Source organism: Mus caroli, unplaced genomic scaffold, assembly GCF_978045245.1.
Source record: "Mus caroli unplaced genomic scaffold, Mus_caroli_1 scaffold_6, whole genome shotgun sequence".
NCBI classification, from domain to species: Eukaryota; Metazoa; Chordata; class Mammalia; order Rodentia; family Muridae; genus Mus; species Mus caroli.
In genome coordinates, this window is record NW_028227261.1 from 132,141,902 (window position 1) to 132,168,488 (window position 26,587).

A 26,587-nucleotide genomic window follows, 5' to 3' on the forward strand; every position below is an offset into this window, starting at 1 on the left:
AAGAGGTGTGCTTATGTACAGGAACAGCAGCAACAGCAGAAAAGCCTGGAGGCAAACCAAGCAAAACCAAAGGAGTCAGGAAATGGGCACAGTCGCTGCTGCCAAATTCGGAAACAACTTTCCTGCCAAGGCTGCTGGACATGAGTTCACGTGATACTGTAATGGCTGAGATTTAAACTAAACTGAGTAAGCAAAAGCAGACTTGTGTTCTAAAAACAAAACAACCCCCCAAAATTTAAGTGAAAGAACCATCCATCTATTCAAAAATAACTGTTTTATTCTCTTCACCAATTAAAGGAAAAGCCAGTTTACAAAGAATGCTAGCACCTGGAAGAGGCCCTAGGTGCATTAGTCGTGCAGATCAGTGCAGTAGCATCTGACTGGTAAGCACACACTTCACTTTAAAACAGTTTACCGACAGCTCTGTTTCCCATAGTGAGCTACATTTTAATAGATGTAATACGGGAACGTGAGTTCATGGTTCAGGAACACTGGGAAGCAAGAGTTAAGCAAAGGCAACTGATTTCTTTATAGGGAGGACACTAGTGTCACTTGCTAATCTTGATTAGGAATCCCTGCTCTATCCTCATATGTAAACTCTTTTGTAATTGAAAATTCTTCAGGGCTAATTTTCCACAGATCAACTTTGGAAACACTGAATTAAAGTACATGTAATTTTAACTATGAATATTTATGTATGTATGTGTGTACACACACACACACACACACAAATTCCAACTCAAACTGTGGCCAGAGGCCTGATTTCCCAGAAAAAGATGTTTCAATTTAAGAGTGGGGTGGTAATAACAAACAATAGAATATTTTGAGTAAACTTAAATAGGGCCCTTACTAATCTTAGTGGGGCAGGCAAGCAATATGTAGTCAAGCAGCTGGTCTGTTGTCATAGAAACTACCATCGAGGGCCACTGGGATCCATTAGAAGAGCTACTAGAGGGCTCCAAAGAAGACTACAAGGTAGCTTACAAAGGTAGGAATTGAACTTGAAGTACATGAATCTAGTAGGTTCCCAAGACTGACCCAGGAAACTGGAACTGTTTGGGTCCATGCTTGCACTTTCCAGGACCTAAGCACTGGGACTACAGAACACAAGAGGTGGGAATACCTTACATACATCCCTATAAAAGGTTTCTCTAGGCTATACTCTAAATTTCTGGACATATTTGAACCAAATGGTAAACTATAAAGATGTCCAATTAGGATCTAAAAGATACAAGATTTCTCTGACTGTTCTTATTTAGGACTCACTACTGAGTGGTTGCAATGTTGGACAGGTCTGGAAATCTCTTACATCTGCTTTGGTTGTAGGTACCGCAGGATATAATAATGGATTGCTCCATAGGAAGACTCATTTCTGTGCATGTGTAGGCGTGCACACACAGATCCCAACAGTTCAACTGTCCTTAAGTCTTAGGATAACCCATAGACCATGGAATTATGTAGTTTAGATGAAACACGTTTTACTCTTCTCATTACCTCTTCTATAGACATATAGAAGTTTAAATCTTAAAGGTTTAGAGATGTTTTCTAACCTAAGAATCCAGCATCTGGACTTCACAGAGTAGTAAAACTTTAAAAAGAACAAATAAAACACAACTGAGTCCCAATACAGGACATTGATCTTTCTATTGTGCCTGACAAAGGAGTCAAAAATCCCACAGCAATCACACACCTATGTTCTACCATATTTCTGAGAATTAATCTCAGGACTGAAATTGAGTTTTGTGAATATCTCACTAAACCACTGATATCTGAGTGTGCTATCTGCCCAACAGTAAACCAGCCGGAGACGGTGCTCTTACCACCACACGGTGCTCCCTTGTTTTATGGTAAAGGTAAGTCCTTCAAAGACACCCTCCAATTTAAGGGAAAAAAAGTTTGAGTGTGGGGCAAAAGTATATGGATATGTATGTGGTGGGGTGAGTCGGGTAAACCTCACCCATGGGAACAAAAAGAGAAGCAAGCCATCGAGTCTGAAGAATTTTCAAGTGCTTACCATCACACAGCTGCCCAGGCTGAGGTGCTGAAGCTCTGCACAGAAGTTCAAAATGCTCAGTAGTGCTGTTTGCTGCCATCAGGGAGCACATCAGAGGCAAAGGCGGAAAGTGAATGAACGTGAAACAAAGAGAAGGGGTCAATTAGACATTAAAGGCTGTCACTGCTTTTCCTGAAATACAGCTGAAAACCTAGGTTACAGAGTCCACAAATGCCATTTAATGAGTCCCCAGGTGCTCCCACCATTGACTGGCTTGGTTTCAAGGTAATCATTAGCAGTCTCCATGTAAGTCATCACTTAGTACGGTTTTACATAGTCTAAAGACATCTGTATTCCCCATGGCCTATCAGTTTATTTCTCAGGTAAGCATTTGGAGTCTGCTTAAGAGCAATAGGGGAGAGATCGAGAGCTAGAACTAGAGAGAGAGTGTACAAGCAAGAGTGACAGGGAGGGGGGAGCAACCCCCAGGGGGCTGGTGACACTTCTGAAGAGCAGCAGCAGCTCTGACATTCACTGATCAGCTGCAGTCTGATGGAACTGCCAATAGAGTCACCCCAAATCAGGGCTGAGCTGGTGACTTTAATGTCAAAGGATTCTCTTTGCTGACAAAGATACCAACAACCATTGAGCACCTGTCAGTAGCAGATGCTGACGGAATCATATCTAACATGCACTTTCTAGTCATGTTTCTGCCATTTAATCCCATCTATCCTCTGCAATAAAAATGTCTGACCACTAAACATCCAAAGGTATGCTAGACAGATGTATAATCACAATAACTAAAATACATTTTCAGTTGCATGTGTGTGTGTATGTGTGTACACAAATGTACACAAAGAGGCCAGAGAAGGATTTCTACTTTCTTCCTCTCTCTCCGATCTCCACCTTACTCCTTTGAGTCAGGGTCTGTCGTCACTTCAGATAGAGTGGCTGGCCAGGGAGCTCCTGGGATCTGCCTGAATTCTCCTTGCTCTACCCCAGTGCTGCGTTTCCAGGCATATGAGGCCATTCTCTGCTGTTTACATAGGTATAGAGGCTTGAACTGAAGTCCTTACACTTGTGCATTAAGTGCTCTTAGCCATGGAACTATATTGTAAGCTCCTACAAATATATTTAAGGTGCCAATTCATCTCATAACATGCCTGCCCTCAACAAATGTAAAAAAAAAAAAAAAAAAAAAAAGGAAAAAGACATTCCAGTTTCTCTTCTTAGGAAAAAAAGCTATTCAAATGTGATGTGCAGAGCACACTACTAACAAATTATTAAATTTCATATGTATTCAGAAAGGGAAAAGGATCGCTGAGGGAGGAGAGAAGGTCTGGCTAAACCCCAGATAATTCTCAATAGCACTGTGGTAATGAAGTACTTCCTGCAAAGCAAAATCACTTCAAGCAAATAAAATACTAATTACAGAAAGCATTAGAAAATACTAGACTTCAGTCTATTACCCCACTGAGTATTTTTTAAAGCTAAGCGAAAGTTTATCTTGGTTTTATATCTTGTTTCTAATATAACACAATACTTGTAAGACAGTCTTATGTAATTTTTAGCATGTGAAAACTAGATAGGCCACATCAAGACAAGTTAACTTGAAGGGTCTCTGAAGTGCTTCACTGTATTACCCAACTAGCAGTGCGATGACATCACATTTGTCTTCACTATGTATTGCTTCTTTTTTTAACAAGATTGTATTGTCTATACTAATAATATTCACTTCCAATACTACTTCCCTGACACTCCTACTTCCTTCCTTCTGTAACTTCTGTTCAATAAACACTAGACTCTCCCAAGTACCAGTGTTTGTAGTGGTTTGAAAATACGTCCACATGTTATCACAGACACCCACATTCCAGGCACAGAGCTGACTTTCTGTTTTCAGAGGAACTCATTAACAAACTGTGTACAGTGGAGGTGACTGGTAATGGGATATGACTGAGTCACGGGGTTCACAGATATTTGATCAAATATTACACACTTGGGCTAACACTTAAATAAGTGGATGAAGCAGACTGCCCTCCCTAATGTGCCATCGAATCAGTTTAAGGCTTGAACAGAATAAAAGGAAGAGAGAGACCCACGGTCTGAAGAAGAATTCTGCAGGTTCCCAGGGAGTGAGCCTGGAAGGTGGTTCTCCAGACACAGTCAGCTTTGAGATGAACAGAACCCCAGCTGACAACCTGCTCTAGTCTCCCTTGAGGCCTTTTTTGGGTTCCCTTAGAGCCAAAACTACCATGAGGGACACATGAGTCATAGACCTGAGTGAGATAATAAATGTAGTTTGTTTTGGAGCAACTGATATATAATGATGTATATAATACAGCGATTGATAGAGTGAGTATGACATTTATTAAATGTACAGGGTTCCCTTAAACGATTAAAAAAAAAGAAATTAAAGCAGTACCCGATGTCCAGTGTCTATAAATGAACAGACTCTTCAAATGGTGTTAAGTCAGCAATTTATTCTTTGTATACAAATTGGAATTTGTCTCATTTATTCATTTTAAAATCACAAAAAGTTATCATTTATCTCCTGGACTTCCAATCAGTTCATTTCCACAAGTTCTGTTGTTTAGTCTTGTTGTTTACATTCTGTTAATTTCTAGGTTTTGTTTGAGACAGGATCTCACTGTGAAGTACTGGCTCTCCTAGAACTTGCTATGCAGACCTGGCTGACCTCAAAGAACTCTGCCTGTCTCTGCCTCCCCAGTGCTGGAGTTGTGGACCACCACACTCAGCTCCAGCTTGTTTTTAATAGCTGTTTTCATTTACTTCTTAGAACCTCACTCCTTACTCCTACATTTTATTTCTTTATTTTTTCAATTTTTTATTAGATAATTTTCTTCATTTACATTTCAAATGCTATCCCAAAAGTCCCCTATAACCCCCTCCCCCGCACCCCCCCCCCCCCGCTCCCCTACCCACCAACTCCCACTTCTTGGCCCTGATGTTCCCCTGTACTGGGGCATATAAAGTTTGCAAGACCAAGGGTCCTCTCTTCCCACTGATGGCCAACTAGGCCATCTTCTCCTACATATGCAGCTAGAAACATGAGCTCTGGGGATTACGGGTTAGTTCATATTGTTGTTCCACCTATAGGGTTGCAGACTCCTTCAGCTCCTTGGGTACTTTCTCTAGCTCCTCCCTTGAGGCCCTCTTGGACAGCTCCTCTCTAAGACCAGAAATCTTTTTCTAGGACCAGGACTTCTTTTTTTTTTTTTAATATTTTTTATTACATATTTTCCTCAATTACATTTCCAATGCTATCCCTAATAAACGTGTGAAAATCCCACTCTGCAGGAGTCCTGTGGTCACTGCAGAGCCAGCAGGAACCTTAGTTCCGTTCTGAGCATAACAGATAGAATACAGTCCTTTTGGGTTTATCTGTATATACGGACATGAACCCTTTCTCTAAGACTCTCGTTCAACAGCCTGAGAACCCACCATCACTCAGATTGGAGTAGCCAAACCTAGGCTGGACAGCAATGTTCTCTTGGAATTGTTTGAGATGAACTCTGAGGTGAATTCATTAAATCAAATTACCTGCCTATATGATATGAATGTGTGCAGACCATCCATTGGAAAATGGCCACAAAATAGGGCCATATTCTCAAAACTGGCCCTCCCACAGCAGCCACCAGCTGCGACTAGCACCTCAGTTAGAAGTGAGACTTTTGAGTCCTTTTTTCATCTACACTTATTTACTATTTCTTGCTCTTGTGCAGGTTCTGGCGGGAAGCATATTGACTGAGTTCATGAATACAAAGGTTCTGTGTGACCAGAAGATACTGATTTATAGCAGTCTTCCACAACCTCTGGCTCTCACAAGCTTTCCATCCTTTGTTGGTGGTGATGCTCCATGAAGGGACTGTAACTTTAATGTACAAGCCTAATAGTACATCTTCCTAACTCATTAAAAAAACAATTTATCACTTAGTTTATGCTAATTTATTTTATTTTATGTGTATGAATGCTGATGTGAATGTATGAATGTACACTACAACTGTGCCTGGTGTTTGCAGAAGCCAGAAGAGGGCATTGGCTGCCCTGAAACTGTGTTTACAGAGGGTTGGGAGCCATCGAATCCTAGGCTCTCTGCAAGATCAGCAAGGGCTCTTTGCCCCTTAAGTTAAATGCTTTTAGCCAGACAACCCTTCACCTGGCCCAACTTACTTTTGAATCAAGAGTTTAATCTAGAAACATCTTAATACATTCTTTATCTCAACAAAATCCCCCCCACTTTAAATTATATTTTTATTATATAAAACAATCTTAAGTTTAAATATATTTTGATCATATTCTTTCCCTTCCCCAATCCAGATCCCCTCCCTCTCCCTACCCATGAACTTTCTTTCTCAAAAGACAAAGAAACCCCCAAACTAACCAAGAAAATAAAACTATATTAAAAAAAAAAAAACAAACCAAAACAAAACCATCAAAACCCACTAAATTGTAACCAAATAAAACCACACAGAAAAACAAAAAACAGAAAACCTGTGTGGTCCACTGTATGTTGGCCAAGTACTCCTGAACATGAGGCCTGCCCTGGAGGGACCGATGATATAATGATGTGCCCAGTGCCACTTCACAGCTCACAGCAGGGATAAATGACAGTTCGATTGTTAACCTGCTTTACCCTGCTGGGTAGTTTTCACTTATTCATTCATTTAAAAAAATAAAATAAAATAAGATAAAACAAAAACTACCACATCAAGGAAGGACAGGATAAGTCACCATCAACAGCAAAGAGAACTCAAGAGAAGGCCCAAGAATCAGAGACCCACTGGCTTGCACACTCAGAAATCCTATAAAAGCACTAGACTGGAGACCATGATACACATGCAGAAGACTCGGTGCAGGCCCTGTGAATGCTGCTTCAGTCTTGGTGAGGTCATAGGGCCGTTGCCCATGCTGACTCACAGGGCCTTGTTTGCTTGGTGTTCTCCATCCCCTCTGCTCCTTACATTCTTTCCACTTCTTCTTCCTAGAGGTTCCCTGAACTCTGAGGGGAGAAATTTGATGGAGATATCCCATTTATGGCTGAGTGTCTGAAGTAACTTTAAAATATAGAAAAATATGCCTGAATATATATGTACTTTGGCAAATATTTTACAAAAATTTAACCAGTGTTCACATTAAATTGGAAATTATAAAAGTTATGAATAATTGAGAAAACTATCATTTTTATTCTGACTTTTAAGAGGAACTATCATAGAACAAAAGAAACTTCCTGTTTAAGGACCTCATTCATCTTTGCTGAAAGAGAGATGTGAGATCAAAGGATTGCAATGTAGAAGGACAGGAATGATGACAAAGGAGGAGATGTTGTAAGGGACTAACAAGGACCCAAAGCAGATAAACCAAAGGCTGGAATACAATAGCAAAGCACAAATGGAAAAGACCCAATTTCCAATGTTTCCCCCACCCCCCACAGCTAAGTGGTGACAAGCCAGGTCTAGGTTAAGGGACTATATCTATGGTATCAGTTTACAATCTCTCTACATCTAGTAAACACATCACACAATGATTGCAGAACAGTCTTTGTCTATATATTTAGAATGAAAGAACTTGGACTAATGTTGAAGCAAGGAATGGAAACTAACTGTTCATATAGAAGATGATCAGATTTTGGGAGACTTGATCATGTAGGGTAAACATTGGCAAGCTACGACTCACAGGCAAACTGTATCTTGCTAGATGTTTTTGTAAATAAAACTCTACAGGAGTCTTTCAGCATTGTTTATAGATGTTATTGCATTTCAGAAATAGAGTTAGTTGTCTGTGCTGGAGAACATATGACCTACAGTATCTAATACAATGATTCTCAACTTGTGGGGCGTGAGCCCTTTGGGAAGTTAAACAACCATTTCAAAGGGATCACCCAAGACTATTGGAAAACACAGATACTTGCATTATTATTCATAACACTAGCAAAATTACAGTTATAAAGTAGCAATGAAAATAATTTTATGTTGCAGGTCACTACAACATGAGGAACTATATTCATAGTTCTCAGCATTTGGAAGGTTGAGAACCACTGATGTAAAATATTTACCCAACGGAAATAATTCTACATTAGTGACTACATGCAACATTTTTGTATATATACAAAGTACATAAAGAGTACTTATAAAAAAAGACATTCAACAGTCAAAGGTTAAACGTTTTCTAAAACTCGCTTTAAGGCTCTAAGTATCCTTTAGGACTCTAAGTCCATAAATTCTACTGGATGCTTCTGTAAAACTTACTTAATGGATGCACATATAATTTAAAATAATTTAAGTAGTAGCTTTAAAAATGCAAGGCATCATGTTCTCTTTCAAATGAGTTTATAATTTTCAAACTCTAGTCAAATTATTATGAGAAAAAGTATGTTAAGGAGTGACTGGAACCATGCATAATGATCAAACTGTACTTTGAGAAAATGTCATCTAGTATAATATATGTTCAGAAAAGAAAGAGTTCTTCTACATTCTACCTAAAACTTAAATAAAAGCAGCAGCTTCAGAATCCAATGGCCCAGTATTGGCCCCTATAGGTTTCAAAACACAGTGCCAAATTATAAATATATAATTAAATATTCATGTAGGTCACATGACTATTGGTACAATACAAAGTAAAGGAGTAAATGACAATGTAGTGAAAAGGATTGTGAACAGAGAGAAAAACAAAATGCAATCAGCCGAAAACCACAACATGCATTATTCTCCTGGACCCAAGGTACCTGATTGGGAAGGACTCAAGACAGAATACCATATTCTAGTAACAACATGTGAAGGTTCCTTCTCAGCCTCAGTCCATGGCTGCCTTCCTCTTTTATTTCTTCAGCAAATTTACTAATAGTGTTCTCAGCGAGGCTCCCAAATAGTTAAGATGCTGCAATGGTTACTTATTAAACATCTAATTTCAAGGAAAGTGTTGACAGGTCAGGAAACAGATAATAGATGTGAAACTTTGGAATAAGCAGACAAGAAGTCCCATGGGGTTACCGAGGACTATTACTAATTACTATTACTTGTTCTCTTACAAGACATTTATTAGCAGGAAAAAAAGAGGTTGGACTCACATCTTCACTGACAGTTTTTTAAGACATGCCAACTATGGTGACATTTATACTTATCTTACTTTCAGAAAGTCTAGATTTATGGCTTAGTTGAGTTACCTAGGAACACCATTCACATTTCACAGTGGATATATTCAGAACATTTTGTTTCCTTTAATATGGTAATGTAGGCTTATAATTGTCATACTAGTTGATACTTCCCCTTTTTAGCTTGGTGTTAAAAATTAATTGTTCCTTATCCCTAATTAAAATAAAGCCTCCAATAACACTCAATATTGGAAGATTGTATTCAAATCAGCATTCTCTACTCTAAAACATGATTCCCAGAAAGCATATTGATAAAGGGGCATTTAATAAGTATATATATTACAGACAGAGACTGCCTAAAATATGGACTAAGGACACTCTTTGATTACAAACAAGTGTAATTTAATTGGTCATAATATATTCCAAACACTTCAGTCCAAAATCTCTAAGTAATAAATTTGGATTTTTATTAAAATATATTCACTAAATGAAAATTCATAATTTTACTGAAGATATCTTTGAAGGAATCCTAAGAACACAGTAATTCAGTTTAGAACTCACACATACACATGAATTTCTCTGAACTTTTTTTAAATCTCTGATTATCAAACTCAGTAAATTTGAAGAGTTGACAAATATTTAAATTTATTTAACAGTTTTCCAATAAGCTATCTACTACAAACTATTCTCTTTATAGACTTCAAATATGTAACATACTCACAAACTGAAAATATTACCTTTTACAAACTGAATTTTAAGATCAATCAATATTGTAGTGGAAAAGTTAGACTTTTGATTAAAGATCATAAATGGTATAAATAAAGCTTACCCAGGCCTTTGAAATGAAATGTTCTCTAAACCTAACTACAGACATGTCCTACTCTAAATTAGAGACTCAGAATTTAAAGTACCAATTGCAGTACAAAGTTCAGATGCTTGCCACATTGCAATAACATACATGTATATAGGAGCACAATCTCCGACTACATATTTACACATCTGTCTTGCTTGACTCTCTCCAATCAGAACTTATTCATTCCACCACGGTAAATCTTGCCCACCATAAAAACCTGAATTCATCTTTCCTTTAGATAAGTAATACTGAATACATGTCACATTTCTATCAAAGCTAAGGGGTTAGACTATCACCAAAGCTCAGAAGAGGAATCTGAAGTATATGTTATTTGACATTATCCATCTAAACCAGTGGTTTTCAATCTTCCTAAGGCTGTGACCCTTTAATACAACTCCTCATGTTGTAGTGACCCCCAACCATAAAGTTATATAATGGCTTCGGCATAACTAGTTTTGCTAGTGTTATGAATTTTAATGTAAACATCTGATATGATGGGTATCTGATATGTGATTCAGGTGAAAGGGTCATTTGACCCCTAAAGGGACTGCGGCCCACAAGTTGAGAACCACTGATTTAAGTGATGCCAAGCTAAGATACTCTGGTCAAAAGACTATATCTTCTTCTGAAAGCACTTCTTTTCTTTTTATTGAGATATCACAAAATCGTATTGTTTACCTAGCCAAGTGCCCATGGCTGATGTGGTCCCGGATTCTGGAGAAGAACTTTATAGTGCCCTTCTCTTAAGCCAGTATATTTGCTAAGTGCATTTAAAATACTTATCCTTATACCCACAAATAGTAGTAGCTCTAATCCCTCATCAAATATGTTTTCTTCTGCATCAGATGGATCTATTATAGAAATCAACAACTGGTCAAAATGCAGAGAATAACTAATCTTGGTGTGCCCAACCCCAACTGATACATCTGCAACATACCTATATTTATGCAACATACCTATATCTATGGTTCAGTGAATATCATAGAAGAGGGGACAGAAAGATTGTAGATCCAGAGAACCATGCTATCTGCTGTGACACCCTATCTTCAATATATAGTAGAAAAGCTTCCCCCATGAAATCTCAATGATATGGTCACCTAAATAAGACCTCCATAATGACACCACCTATTGACAGGCGATCCAGATTGGAGAGGAGTCTAACAAGCCCCAACACTTAAGATAAAGAGCTAAAATGAAGGCAATTAATAAGTGGTAAGGCACACAATGGACACAAGAGCCATGTTATTAAATTATTCAGGATAATTATGAACTATTATGAATAGAAAAAGAAAATGTGGTATATATGTACAATGTAGTATTATTTGCCCATTTAAAAAAAGTGGCATTAAGTAATTTGCAGGTAAATAGATGGAACCAGAATTGATGCTACAGGGAGGGGAAATGCCTGGGAGGGGCAAACTCTCAGGGGCTAAGGGGAGAGGGATGAGGAGGGGGAGAACTCTGCAAGTGGGGACTGAGAGGGGGCAACATTTGGGATGTAAATAAATAAAATAATAATATATAAAATAAACTAGACAGATTCAGAAATACCTGTTCTCTCATATTTATAATCTAGATTTTTAAAAATACACGTAAAAACATGTATGAACTATGAGAAAGGGGACCAGCAGAAAGGGGGGATAGGGACAAAAGAAGGCAATGGAGCATTTTTTAACAAAGTCCCTGTACTGACTAGTTTTGTGTCAACTTGACACAGCTGGAGTTATCACAGAGAAAGGAGCTTCAGTTGAGGAAATGCCTCCATGAGATCCAACTGTAAGGCATTTTCTCAATTAGTGATCAAGGGGGAAAGGCCCCTTGTGGGTGGGGCCATCTGTGGGCTGGTAGTCTTGGTTCTATAAGAGAGCAGGCTGAACAAGCCAGGGGAGGCAAGCCAGTAAAGAACATCCCTCCATGGCCTGTGCATCAGCTCCTGCTTCCTGACCTGTTTGAGTTCCAGTCCTGACATCCTTGGTGATAAACAGCAGTATGGAAGTGTAAGCTGAATAAACCCTTTCCTCCCCAACCTGCTTCTTGGTAATGATGTTTGTGCAGGAATAGAAACCCTGACTAAGACAGTACATATATGTATGTTCATACATGTATGAGAATGTCATAATCCATTGTTTTAAACGATCAATATGCTCCCAATAAGAAGGCACTAGCCTCTTTTATGTTGATGTCTTAAGAACTTTAATTCACATAACTCTAAGTGCCCTTCCATTCTCACCAAACATGTCTTTTCATTTGTTTGTCCTTAAGACTCACCAATGAGAGAATAGGTAATAATTTCTTAATTCCTTTTTCTGTTACTTCAATAAAAGCAACTTAAGGGAGAAAGGGTTTATTCCTAATCACAGTACTCACAGTTTATCATGTCAAATGTACTGCCTAAGTTTTTCCTCACTTGACAAAAGTCATAGTCATCTGAGAAGAGGGAATCAAAATTAAGAAAATTCTTCAGCTAACCTGGCCTATGAATGAGTTTGTGAGGCATTTCTTGACTAATGATTGATGTGACAGTGCCCAGATGACTATGGGTTGTGCCAACCCTGGGCAGGTGGTCCTGTGTTGTATACGAAAGCAGGCTGAGTGAGCCATGGCAACAAACCAGTAAAAAAAAACTTTCCTCCATGGCTTCTGTGGCAGTTCCTCTTGCAGGGTTCCAGGTTCAGGTCCTGCCTCAACTTCTCTCAGAGACCGACTGTAAATGGGATGTATATGCCAAGCAAGTTACTTTTGATTATGATGTTTATCACAGCAATGGAGAGCACTGGAAGTGGGACAAAGATTTAAGCTCTCAAACCCCAGCCCTAGTGACTTACTTCCTCCAGCAAGTCTATACCACTTAAACCTTCTCCAAAGAATGCCACCAAATAGGCATCAAATCATAATATCCCTCTGCCTCATGTTCACCAGCTAAACTAACCTACTGAAATAGACAACATTTTAGATGACAGCTAATACAGCCTGCATTAGTTGACATAGGCAGACAAAATTATTTCTTCCTACTAATATCAACTGCTCTGCTAAGAGAAAGGCCATTCCCTTACCTGGTTTTATATAGGCTGTTTGTTAGTTGAACTGTGTCTGTCAGCACACATTATGTTTTAAAAGTAGGTTAAAAAAAAAAGCAGTTAGGGACCACCATATCTGTATGCCAGAAAAAAAATTATGGCACCAAATCAAACTACAGTGTGTCTGAAAGACAATTCACATGTCTTTTGTGGAAAAAAATCAAAGCACTTTTATCAGTAGGCTGGTATGAGGTTTTACTTTGCAGACTAAAATGACACATGAAAAAGAAAATAGGCACTCTCTTCTCCAACACAAGTGAAGATCAACTACTTTTCTTGCATGCTAGTTCATCAAGGACAAAGGTGTCCTTGAAACTGTTGACACAGCCACTATGCCAGTAAACAGCTGCTGAACTATACTTGTGGATTACTGACATATACTAGTTCCCCACAAAACCTATAATCAGTTTTTTCACTTCTTCAGATTCTTTCAATTTATGCTCTATCATTCTTGAAGTGAGGCAATCAAAACTGGATGCAGGTGTTCCATTTATAAGTCCAACTTTTAAAAAACACTCTTGGCTTTCTTGCCTGCTGCTAAGCAACAGGACGGCATCCTTACTGAGATATCTGCCATTCCATTCTCATTTCCCACTCCAGACATTTTTTTTTTCCAAAAAAAAAGGTAAACATGCTCAAACTGTTAACAGTAACCCAGACTGCTCTAGGAAATGCAGAGGACTTATCCGTAGGACACCCCTCATGGACAGATCAGAACAAGAGTAAGTGGTAAAAAGATTTCAGTGTTTTCAACAGAAGCAGCCAAGCTTTTAGAGTAATTTTTCTAAGATCTTATATATTTTACAAATTTATCTATATTAGCCTAGCTAGCAGACCTGAGTTCAAGTCTGAATGAAAATATTGTTTTGGGCCATATCTTCTAAAACTTCAATTTCAACATCTGGGAAATGGAAACATCACCTACTCTGACTGGAATGGTCAGAGAGCTAAATGGCAAAGCAAACAGAACACATCACAAAATTTACCAAACTTTAGAACTAAAACATGTCTCCAAAGCCCTCTAAATCTTTGTTATACAGACAGACTTAAGTTTTGCAAAATTACACAAACATATTATACTTTTTAATATGGATTATATAGAAACATAAAATATAACTTTCTTATCATAATTTGACCTGAAACATCAATACTCCATAATAGAGTCAATACTCTAATACTGATTTTTGCCTATTTTCTAGTTTGCAGGTGAAGGTTGAGATGGCACAGTGGTGCATATCTGTAATCCCAGTTACTCAGGAGATGGGGACAAAAAGCCTCCTCAAGTCCAGAAGTTCAGTGACAGCCTGGACATCGCAGTGAGAATGTTAACTTAAACAAGTAAGTATTGCAGTGTGCAATATAATGACCCTTTAAAAATGAAACAACCGCTCCCAGAAAGCTCAAGTTCATCTTATTTTCCCCTTCATATACATCTTCAGGGTAATAAGGTGCACTTGAAATCAGACCCTCAGGTCTGTACATGTTGCTGATGACTATGCAGAAAGTTAAGAGAGGGCAGTCACCTAACTGCCTTCTTTATCTCTGCTTATTTCCATCCACCAACACCATTAAGCCAAACAAAGAATGTGGGAGTAGAAAGGAGGAAGTGAAAAATGCTTTCATTATGGGATGGACCTGGGAGGACTGGGAAGTGGGTACGATTGGGGTGCACTATGTGAAATTCCCAAGTAATCAATGAAAACATTATGTTGGAAAAAGGCAAGAAGTAAGGAATGAAGCCAGAGACTTATTTGTAAGGGGCTGAAGAAGAGCTGTAAGATTCCGAGGATAAGCCAGGCGTGGTGGCGCCCGCCTTTAATCCCAGCACCCGGGAGGCGGAGGCAGGTGGATTTCTGAGTTCGAGGCCAGCCTGGTCTACAAAGTGAGCTCCAGGACAGCCAGGGCTATACAGAGAAACCCTGTCTCGAAAAACCAAAAAAAAAAAAAAAAAAAAAAAAAAGATTCTGAGGATAAATATGACCTGGCATGGCCATACATGTTAAGTGGATCATTCTGCTCTGTATATGGAGAAGGAAGTAGGGTAAAAAGAAAAGGAAGCAAAGAAACTTAATAGATGGCTATTATGGTGAACCAGGTGAGAGTTCTGAGAGAAGCTATTGGGGTAGTTAGATGTGTAGTTATTTTGAGTCATTTTAAGAAAGAAAGAAAGAAAGAAAGAAAGAAAGAAAGAAAGAAAGAAAGAAAGAAAGAAAGGAAGGAAGGAAGGAAGGAAGGAAGAAAGAAGAAAGAAAGAAAGAAAGAAAGAAAGAAAGAAAGAAAGAAAGAAAGAAAGAAAGGAAGGAAGAAAGGAAGAAAGGAAGAAAGGAAGAAAGGAGGGAGGGAGGTGTCTGCAGCCTGACTGGAAAGAAATCAGCTGAAATCACCTTCTCCCTTCCAGGCTTTACTTGGTGTCTATGAGGACTCTGGTGGAGATCCCAAATGAGGAAGTAATGAAGTGAGGGGGCATGGGCAGAGCTTAAACAGGTTCGAGAAGCATTAAAGGGAACAGCCTAAGCAAATTTCTCAATTTTGACTCTACCACTTATATCACTAAAACACATCATTTTCAAACTTTAGATAAATAAAAACCCAAATTTTATACACACAACATTAAAAATTGTTAATTTAGCAGATAGCTCACCAAAAAAGTAGGTAGGTAAGATAAGGCACTATCTAGACCTTATATAATACATCCATACAGTGGAAGACTTTACATCCATATTTATATAAGTGGGAGAAACTAGAACTGGCACTCTCTAGACTTCAGTATGTATATATAAATGTCCACTCTAGACAGGAGCTCTCAATCCCTTAAGTCACACTATAAAAAACATTCAGTCATAGTGCATCAGTCTCTAGGAAAACTTAAGAAAATCACAGATTAATGATTCATTGACAATTAGGTCATATGAGTAAATAACATTTCAAAAGTTTATTTTCCCAAATCATTTTAGCTAAGAGATACCCTGAAAGTTCGATTTTACCTTATTTTCTTTTCAATGTCATCTTTAATACTTAAGTATATTACAAAGTTAATGAAGTTAAATAATCAGAAAATTTAAAACTGAGGCATTATCTCATTTAAAGGGTCTCAGACTATATAGTACACTGACCAGTAACATAGAATTTTGCTTGTCTTTTAAAACTATAGTTTATTAATCTAAATTATACAGTCACATAAAATATGCCACTAAGCTAATAGCATAAAGAATAGACACCAACAAGTTGTATGTGTATATATCATATACAGTAAAAGCAAGAATAAAAACATGGCACTTTAGAATGGATAATCCTATTCAAGAAAAGACAGTTGACAATTTTCCACCAACTGATGACTCGCTCTCATTTCCACAGGCCACTGAAATAGTGGTACTCATGACCATCTTCTCACTGAACAAATAACTAAGTCTCAGAAAAATAGCAATATCCCTCCTTAATATAAATGATAAATGGGCTGAGGAAGAAATCAGGGAAACAATACCCTTTACAATAGCCACAGATAATATAAAATACCTTGGTTTAACTCTAATCAAACAAGTGAACGACTTATATGACAAGAACTTCAAGTCACTGAAGGAAGAAACTGAGGAAGATATCAGAAGATGGAAAGATCTCCCATGTTGACTTATCTGTAGGATTAACATAGTGAAAAGGGGCATTTTACAACAAGGAATTTGCAAATTCAACACAATCTCCATCAAAATTTCAACACAATTCTTTACAGAACCTGACAGAGCAATTCTCAACTACATAATGGAGAAACAAACAAACAAACAAAAACCCAGGATAACTAAAACAATCCTGAACAATAAAAGAACTTCTGTTGGTATCATCATCCCTGACCTCAAGTTGTACTACAGAGCAATACTAATAAAAACAGCATGGTACTGGTATAAGAAGAGAAAGGTTGATCAATGGAATTAAATCAAAGACCCTGAAATAAACCCACATTCCTATGGACACTTGATTTTTGATAAAGAAGCCAAAACCATACAATGGAAAAAAGAAAGTATCTTCAGCAAATGGTCTGAGTCTAATTGGATTTCTGCATGTGAAGAATGCAAATACATCCATATCTATCACCCTGCACAAAACTCAAGTCCAAGTGGATCAAAGACCTCAGTGTAAGACCAGATACACTAAACCTAATAAAACAGAAAGAGGAAAACAGTCTTGAACTCACTGGTACAGTGGGTGACTTATGGCTCAGGCTCTAAGATCAACAACTGATAAATGAGACCTCAAGAAACTGAAAAGCCTCTGTACGGCAAATGATACTGTCAGCAGGACAACATGGCAGCCTACAGATTGGGAATGGATCTTTACTAACCCTACATCAGATAGAGGGCTAATATCCAAAATTTACAAAGAACTCAAGAAGTTAGACACCAACAACCAAAATAACCCAATTAAAAATGGGGTACAGAGCTAAAGAAAGAATTCTCAATAGAGGAATGGCCAAGAAATATTCAAAGTCCTTAGTCATCAGGGAAATGCATATCAAATGATGCTCAGATTCCATCTTACACAAGTCAGAATCTCTAAGATCACAAACTCAAACAAGAGCACATGCTGGTGAGAATGTGGAGCTAAGGAGAACAGTCCTTCATTGCTGATGGGAGTACAAACTTGTACAATCACTTTGGAAATCAATTCATGCTTTCTCAGAAAACCAGGACTAGTGCTACCTCAAGACCCAGCTATACCGTTCCTGGTATATACCCAAAAGACACCCCACTATACCATAAGGGCACTTGTTTAACTATGTTCATAGTAGTCTTATTTGTAAATAAATGAAATCAGTGAAAGCAACCTGGATGTCTCTCAACTAAAGAATGGAAAAAAGAAAGTATTCTATCTATACAATGAAGTACATTTTAGCTATTCAAAGCAAAGACATCATAAATTTTGTAGGTAAATGAATTGAAATTGAGAATATCATCCTGAGTAAGGTAACCCAGACCCAAACAGATACGCATGGTATGTACTCACTTATAAGTGGATATTAGCCATAAAATAGACAATACCATGCTACACTCCACAGACCCAAAATGACTAGAACAATTGTAAGCATTCATTAAGGGGAACAAATAGGACATAAATATGTTTAAAATCCCATGCTCCCCTATATATTAATAATAAACAGTAAAAATTAAACGAAAGAGAAAAACAGCACCTGAAAGCATAACGTGTAACATATAAACGTGGTCAGAATTACTTAGGATCTAAGTTAAGAAAACTATAACATGTATCAAGACATAAAAGAAGACCTACATGAGCAGATCAGAAGTTTTATCAGAGTGCAAAATGGAATGTAATAACTTCTAAATGAAACTCCCGATGAGAAATGAACGATCAAGTAAAATAAGTATATAGATCCACCAAAAGTATTTGAATACAATAGTGAGGACATTCTTTCCCTTCACAGTAAAACATTATCCGACAAAACAGTTGTAACAATGTTATTACAACCTTTATCAGTTGCTTATATTGCTCTAGGAACTGCCTAAATACAATGCATATAATTTAGTCACCATAATGACCCAATGAGACCTGTATTTTTATCTTAGAGGGAGAAACTGAAATACTAAGATGCTGAACACCCTGAACCAAAAAACATTTAAGATTCGTAAAGGTTCATTATAGTGAGAAAGTCATTGGTATAGCATTTTAAGAAATGTAACAGTTCTTTTATTGAATTCATTCACTTAGAAAATATTTACTCATGTCATATCCAGACCAGATTCTATTCTAGAACCTAGAAGCAGGGCAATGAAAAAGAAGGGCATTATTCACCACTATATATAAAATTGTATATCCTAATATGAAGAAACAGAATACAAAAAGGAAAATAGTGATCATGCTAGAGCTTGGTAGGAATGTTTAAAAGACAATAAAACTGTGTGCAAGTAAGAGGTGCAAATAAGGAGAGACTTTATTTTAACCACTATTCAAGGAGCCATCTTTTAAAATTTTAAATGAACAATACCACTGTTAATTATTAAGATACAAAACATGCTGGGAAAACAGTGTAGACAAGAAGATGGACAGAGCTCCGAGTTGGAATTAAGTAAGAATGTTGAACTAACCAAAAGCAGGCCTACTTGTCTGGAAGAGAAAGAAGGAAGAAACAGGATCTTTGCATCCCTGAAGTATCATTGTCTCACAGTAACAAGATTATGCAAGTGGAAACTCTCTACAGAAGACTGTCATGAGTCAGACATGTTATAAAATGAACACAGAAAATAAAATCATGATCTGCTGGAGTGACTGTGTTAAGGTGTCTCTGTTCTTTCTCATCTGCCTAAGGCCTTCTCTGGGTGGCTTTATTAAAGAGCTGGGCAATAACTGGACCAGAATTGGAAGGTGCACTTCTTGGCTGAGAGAAAGGGACAATGGGAGGAAAGTCAGAGGCAGGGATCAGCAAGGAGGCTCAGAGGTGGATGGGCTTGACGTGAGCAGAGATGTAGACCAGGCATGGCAGCTGGCAGGTTAGAGAAGCTGTAGCTCAAGCTAGAGGCCTACGCTTTTTAAATATACAAGAGACTCTGTGTCTTTATTAATATAGCTGACACGTTTGTAGAAAGCCAGAAATATTGGCCCCCAATGTGGGGCAGTAAATCTAAGCTTAGGCCTAGAGAACAGTTCTGGAAGGAAGGCGAGGAACAGGCGCTTCCCAGAGCTAGAAGTGGCTTCCTAGCAACCTCGGACTCTCAGATAGGCTTGGACACTAGCCGGAGGCAGAGTGCGGTACGTGTGTGCAAGTGTGATCTCCCCTTCCAGGCCATGCAGCTTGGGTTGGTAGGAGGGCTACTGCAGGCCTTGGGGGAAAGAGAGGTAAGGGGCCACATGGCAGACATGGACTAGAACAGATTGGTTAATTATGTTCAATGAGCTAGCTAAGAGGGAGTCTAAGCTAGGCCTAAGCTATATAAATATTAATAAGCCTCTATGTCATTATTCTTCTGCTGGCAGGTCCAAGAAATCCCACTATAATAATTATTTAGGGAAAGGCGAGTAGAATGTAGTATAACACACAGTGTACAGTTAATGAAAAGTTAGGTACTAACACATACTAACATTGAAATATGTCCTACAGATATATGTGAGAAAAGTAAGCACACACGACAGATCCCGCTTTGTGAACATGAAACCCAGTTACTACGGTACCACTAATTATTTTACTTCGATGTCCACTTCTAATACCACGCACTTTGCTTCCTCCTACTTCAAGTGAAAATCCTCCTGCATGTCAGCAGCCTCCCCACTCTTTCTTCCAAGTCACTCTCTGCCAGCACTTGGCTCACTGTCCTACCCTACACATTGCTTTCCCAGGGATCAGGAACATCATTGAAAAGTTTATCACTCTGAAGTGACTAAAGATGCTTTAATTATTTTGGAGTGTTCACATGATGTCATAACCTCTTTTAAAATGAGAAATCACAATAATATTTGAAAGCAATTAACTATTCAGCCAGATATTTTATTAAGAAAACCACAAATGAGTTATTCTTACCTCTACTTTTGTCCGATAGAGAACAAGCCTCTTGAGGCTGCATAACTTGGCAATATGGCCAAAAGCCTGAGGTGGGAGTTTATCACAGGATGAGAGATTTAAGTCTTGTAGATTTGGGCACATTTCAGAAATAACCTCCAAGCAAGTGTCATTAAGAAAGTGACTGCAGGATAATTCAAGGCGTAGTAACTCAGACCCACACACTTTTAGAAACCTGTGGAAACAATAATCCATGGAAATTTTATACAATCAAATGATACCTTTGTAAAAACTTTGAAATTGTATCACCTCCTAACAGACACAGTTAAGAGAACAGATTTCTACTAAAGGAAATACATAACTTGATTCACTGGGATCTTACTGCATGCTGAAATGTTCATGGAGAAGAAAAATGAATTCACACGGATTAACACGGTACAAAGTCAGCTAATACTAAGTAGAGATTAAGATGACAGAGGAGATGGTTCTGCTTACCTGCAATTCATATCCGAGCTGGAAAATCTACAACATAAAACCCTAGTCTCTCAGTATATATCACTCTCAACAATGCCCATTCAGAATGGGGTAATATACTTTATACACAGTAATGACAGGTTTAATTAAGAAATCCTGGGGCTGGAGAGATGGCTCAGTGGGCAAGAGCACCCGAATGCTCTTCCGAAGGTCAGGAGTTCAAATCCCAGCAACCACATGGTGGCTCACAACCATCCTTAACAAGATCTGACTCCCTCTTCTGGAGTGTCTGAAGACAGCTACAGTGTACTTACATATAATAAAATAAATAAATCTTTTTAAAAAAAAAGATATTATAAACTTTATTAAAAAAAAAAAGCCGGGCGTGGTGGCGCACGCCTTTAATCCCAGCACTCGGGAGGCAGAGGCAGGCGGATTTCTGAGTTCGAGGCCAGCCTGGTCTACAAAGTGAGCTCCAGGACAGCCAGGGCTATACAGAGAAACCCTGTCTCGTAAAACCAAAAAAAAAAAAAAAAAAAAAAAAAAAAAGAAATCCTGAAACAAGTCAGATGGGCTTCTTAATCTGGAAAATACCTAGGCTAGCTTAGGATATATATACATGTGGGAAGCAGGTGCAGCCGCATGGGCCAAGATATTTACTGCCTTGCCCGAGCATGCGCAGTGAGGTTGCATGTGTGGGCTGCCTGCCAGGCTGGACTGTTTCTCATGATCCAGACCTGTCAGCCTATCGGTGACCAACCTGAGCTTGTGCCTGGAGTGTTAATTCTGATTGTATGAGGTGGGGTGGAGCTAGATGAGGTCAGTCGGCGGGAGAATAGAAGTTTTGTTGTTTAGCCCTTGCCCTAAGTAGAAGCTAGTTGTAGTAAGAGAAGCTGTTGTAAGGGGAGTTGTTGTAAGAAAAGCTGCAAGAAGGAGAACAAGTAAAGAAGCTGTTGTGTGAACCCGACTTGGTGTCCGTGTCGTTCGTGTCTCAGGGGGCGGCAAGGATGGTGTCAAGTGGTGGCCCTGTCATTCTTGTCTCTGCTGGAGTGGAGATGACCTACAACATATATATGTGTGTGTGTGTGTCTGTGTGTGTGTGTGTGTGTCTGTGTGTGTATATATATATATATATATATATATAAACATAACAACTGTACTGTTGTCACTTATTAGTTGGACTGAATTTGTAAGCCAAGTCCATTTGTTTAGTCAAGTCTATTAACATCATGACAGGAAGCATGGTGGGATGCAGGCAGACATGATGGTGAAAAAGGTAGGTGAAAGTTTTACATCTAGATCAATAGGCAGCAGGAAGAGAACAAAACATGAGGATTAGATTTGACTTCTGAAACCTTAAAGCCCACCTCCTCGTAACATAGTTACAAGATTGGTTAGGGTTTGGTTGCTGTGAAAAGACAGTAACATAGTTATAAGGTTGGTTAGGGTTTTGTTGCTGTGAAAAGACACCATGACCAAGTGAACTCTTATAAATGCAAATATTTAATTGGGAATGGCTTCTAGGTTCAGAGGTTCAGTCTGTTATCATCATGGTAAGAGGCATGGCATTGTACAAGCAGATGTGGTACTGGAGGAGGAACTGAGAGTTCTGCATCTTGATCTGAAAACAGTCAGGAGCTTAAGTCTAAGAGACCTCAAAGCTGGCCTACACAGTAGCACACTCCTTCCAACAAGAGCACCTCTATTCCAACAAGGCCACATCCCATGGGCAAAGCATATTCAAACCATCACTTTCCACTCCCTAGTCCCCAGAGGCTTGTTCTAACAAACGAGTCTATAGGGATAATTCCTAGCCATAGCATAATGAAAAATACATTGAGTTTAACTTCAAACATCCCCAATAGTCTCAAGAATGTTAAAAGTCCAAAGTTCAAAGTCTCTTCTGAGATTCAGGCAGTCTCTTAACTGTAATCACGTGTAAAATCCAAAGCAAAAACCAAATCACATACTTCCAACATATCATGGCACAGGATATACATTACTGTTCCAAAATGTCGTAGTGAGGAAATACTAGACCAAAGCAAGATTATCAGAGCAAACTCAAAACTCTGAATCTCCATGTCTGATGACTCCTTTCAGCTTTGATGACTGCAACACACTTATTTCTCTTGGGCTGGTTCCATTCCTTGTTAGCAGTTTTCCTTGGCAGATAGTCCATGGCTCTAATATCTCTAACATCTTGGCGTCTCCAAGGCAACCTCACAGATTCTTGTTCTAATATCTGGGATCTCTACATGATCTTCTGGGATCCTCCAAAGAGGTCACATCTCCAGTTCTGCCCTCTGTAGCACCCTAGGCTCTCATTGACTCCACTCCATTGCTGCTGTTGTTACTCATGGTCATGCTGTGGTACTGGCATCTCAAGTACATTTTGGTCTTCAATTGCAACTAGGCTTCATCAGTAGCCTCTCAGAGGCTCTCTTCATGGTGCCAAGCCTCAACTTCTTTGCATGACCCCTTCAACCTGCAAATGAGGCTACACCTTCACCAAGGGCCTTTCCTGGCCTCTCACAGTGCCAAGCCTATTCATGACCCTTTCATGCCTTCACAACCAGTACTACTTAGGTGATTCTTAAACATTACCAAGACTAGCTGCCAGCAAAAGGTCTGACTCTGGAACTCAGCTTTTTTGTGTTCTCAGAAAATACTTCTCAGATTTCACCTGACTTTTGCTGGTCTCTTCTGAATTACTGCTAATTTCTTAGCTCCAGGTAACCAGCATCAACTGTCCCAGTAACACCTTCTATTCTTGACTCTAAAGCAACAGCCACATGGCTGAAGCTGTCAAGTTCTGCTGCTTGCTGGGGCTGGGACCGCTGCCCTCCTTGATATCATCACCAGCTTTCTGTTTTCCAGCTCCTTCACTGCCTAAGTTTGTCTGTCCTGGAACTTGCTCTGCAGCCTGACCTTGAATTCAGAGATTTACATGTGTCTGTCTTCTGAGTGCTGGGATTAGAGGCATGTACTACTTCACCTGGACACATGAGCTTTTCTTTACCTTTCCACAAGATTTTCACAAGGTCTGGGTTGTAGTTCATTCCAGGTATAATCAAGTTGACAACTGACAGTAGCCATCATAAACTATCCCTTGTCAATCTGACACATAGTCATATCTCCTTATGCCCAAATGAAAATAATAACCAGGTCATAATAAAGCCTAACATGATATAACTACCCCCGCCCTTTTTGAGACAGGGTTTCTCTGTATAGCCCTGGCTGTCCTGGAACTCACTTTGTAGACCAGGCTGGCCTCGAACTCAGAAATCCGCCTGCCTCTGCCTCCTGAGTGCTGGAATTAAAGGCGTGCGCCACCACGCCCAGCCAACTATCCCCCTTTTTAACTGCAAATGTATAAACAATAAGCTTAGCTGGGTTGGATCTTGCCCAGAGATCATGACTCTCTTCATTCCATTTAATATCCTTGAACACAGGACTAAGCTCCACCCTACTTCCTCTTTGAACTGTACATTTTGTGTTTTTTCCTTTCTAAGCTTGCTACAGTTGGTCAAAATGTTCCTCGTAAGAGTGGACCACAGGACAAAGTCTAAACTAGGCTTTTTTGAGCCTTCCTTTGTGAATGCAATTAATACAAATAGACTCTTAGGACAATGACAAAAAGAGGCGTAGTCTTCACCAAATTATCACAAAAATGATTTCTAAGCAATATACTAAAATTCTTTTCCTCTGAAACCTCTTAAGCCAGGCCCCCAGAGTTCATATCAACCTCAGCACCAATGTCTTCCATATTCAAATTCGGATGGCATTTAAAGCATTCCATTGCTTTCCAAAATCCATATTTCTCTAAACAAAAGTATTGCCCGGCCTATTATAGCAATAACCTGGTCCCGGGTACCAACTTCTGTCTTCCTTTGGGTTTTATTGCAGTGAAGAGACACCATGACCAGGTCAACTCTTATGAAGGCAAACATTTAATTGGGGCTGGCTTACAGTTTCAGAGTTTCAGTCCATTGTCATCATGGTGAGAAGCATGGAATTGTGCAGGCAGATATGGTGCTGAAGAGTTCAGTATCTTAATCTGAATTCATCCAGGAGGAGGTTCTTTTCCCCACTGGGAGGAGCCTGAACACTAGGAGACATCAAAGCCTGCCTACACAAGGACTCACTTCCTTCAACAAAGCCGATCCTATTCCAACAAAGTCACACCTCCTAATAGGTCCATTTTCTATGGGCCAAACATATTCAAACCACCACACACACTTCCTCCAACAAGGCCATACTTACTAATCCTGTCAAGTAGTGGCACTCCTTAATGACCAAGCATTCAAATATAGGAGTCTATGGGTACCATTTTTATTCAAACCACCATACCCACATCTCAACATTTTCTCTGCTATCAATGGCAGACTTGAACAGTACCCATCATATTGCCTCATGGTTTTGAACACCGACTATATGAAAACAGTTCGGAAAGATGGAAGCACCCCTCAAACATTAAAAATATGTTAAACTTTGGCGAGCAAAGTTTTAGTCTTTAAAAAATTTATGTGCATGTGTGTGTATTCAGAAAGTGATTTTGTGGAGTCAGTTTTCTTTCTGCCTTTTTGCTGGCTCTGGGGATGGAAATCAAGTAATTAGGATAGTGCAGCTAGAATTTTTATCTGATTGAACCATCTTGCCAGTACCTCTCCCCTTTAAACAAAAAAATTTGGTTGTTCCTGATTTGCTTTAAATACTGAAAAAGTCCCAGTAGCCCACACATTTCCGCATGACTTGCTCGTCTCCTTTAATCGTTTTCAGCTCTTCCTAAATGCACCCATTCCTTTTAAACTCTAAATTCAAATAGCCTGTCTTATTAGTGTCATTGTCTGTGATGTTTCACAACAGGCACAGTTCTTCCTTAAGACTCAGATGCTTCTCCTGTGACTCCTTGATCTGGATCTCCTACAGTTCTATTTCTTCTGCTAATTATATTACTTGAATTCTTCAGTATTCATCCAGGACATTGATTCATTCAGTAAATACTTATTGAATTTCCACTATGGCATGAGGGGACACTGGGAGTCACCAGGGATAAAACACAGTCCTCACTTTCATAAAGCTGACTTACATTTTATTGAGATGGGACTAGAAACAAATAAGTAAAGTGAACAGTATGTCAGTGAGTGGGGAAATGTCGAGGGTGAGATAGAAGCAAAGCAGGACAACCAAAGCATGGTCAGAGAAGTCTCAGCAAGTGGGTAGGGAAGGTTCGAACCTTCCTTGAGGAGGTAACTAAAGCAGGCATCAAAGGAAGGGACATTCTGATCAAAGAGACGGGCAAGGGCACTGGCTGGGGCAGAAACTGATGCAGGAGGCACAGGACGAGGGGCAATCAGTAAGTCAGAGAACATGTAACACTTCCTGTGTCACAAAAGGCTCTGGCTTTCATTTTGGAAGAGAATGATTCCCTATTCCCAGGAGCTTTGAACAGAGGAGTGATATCACACCTATGTCACAGCAAGACTGCACTGGTTTCTCTATAATTGGACTGACAGGAACAAGGGAAAGAACAGAGCACCACCAGGACACCCTCCAATTCTTAGGGAACAGTGGACTGCCCACTGAA

General features: G+C 39.1%; 1 protein-coding gene across 3 annotated transcripts in view; it reads right to left on the minus strand.

Annotated features, from left to right (window-relative positions):
• Positions 1–26,587, minus strand: part of Fbxl4 (F-box and leucine rich repeat protein 4) — an 80,898-nt gene that overhangs the window by 9,619 nt on the left and 44,692 nt on the right. For all 3 annotated transcript variants that reach the window (XM_021159721.2, XM_029476214.2, XM_029476213.2), the window contains exons 6-7: positions 20,548–20,761; positions 2,015–2,086 (exon numbers count right to left, since the gene is read on the minus strand). In XM_021159721.2, the coding sequence (XP_021015380.1) occupies positions 2,015–2,086; positions 20,548–20,761 (286 nt within the window). The remainder of the gene's footprint in view (positions 1–2,014; positions 2,087–20,547; positions 20,762–26,587) is intronic.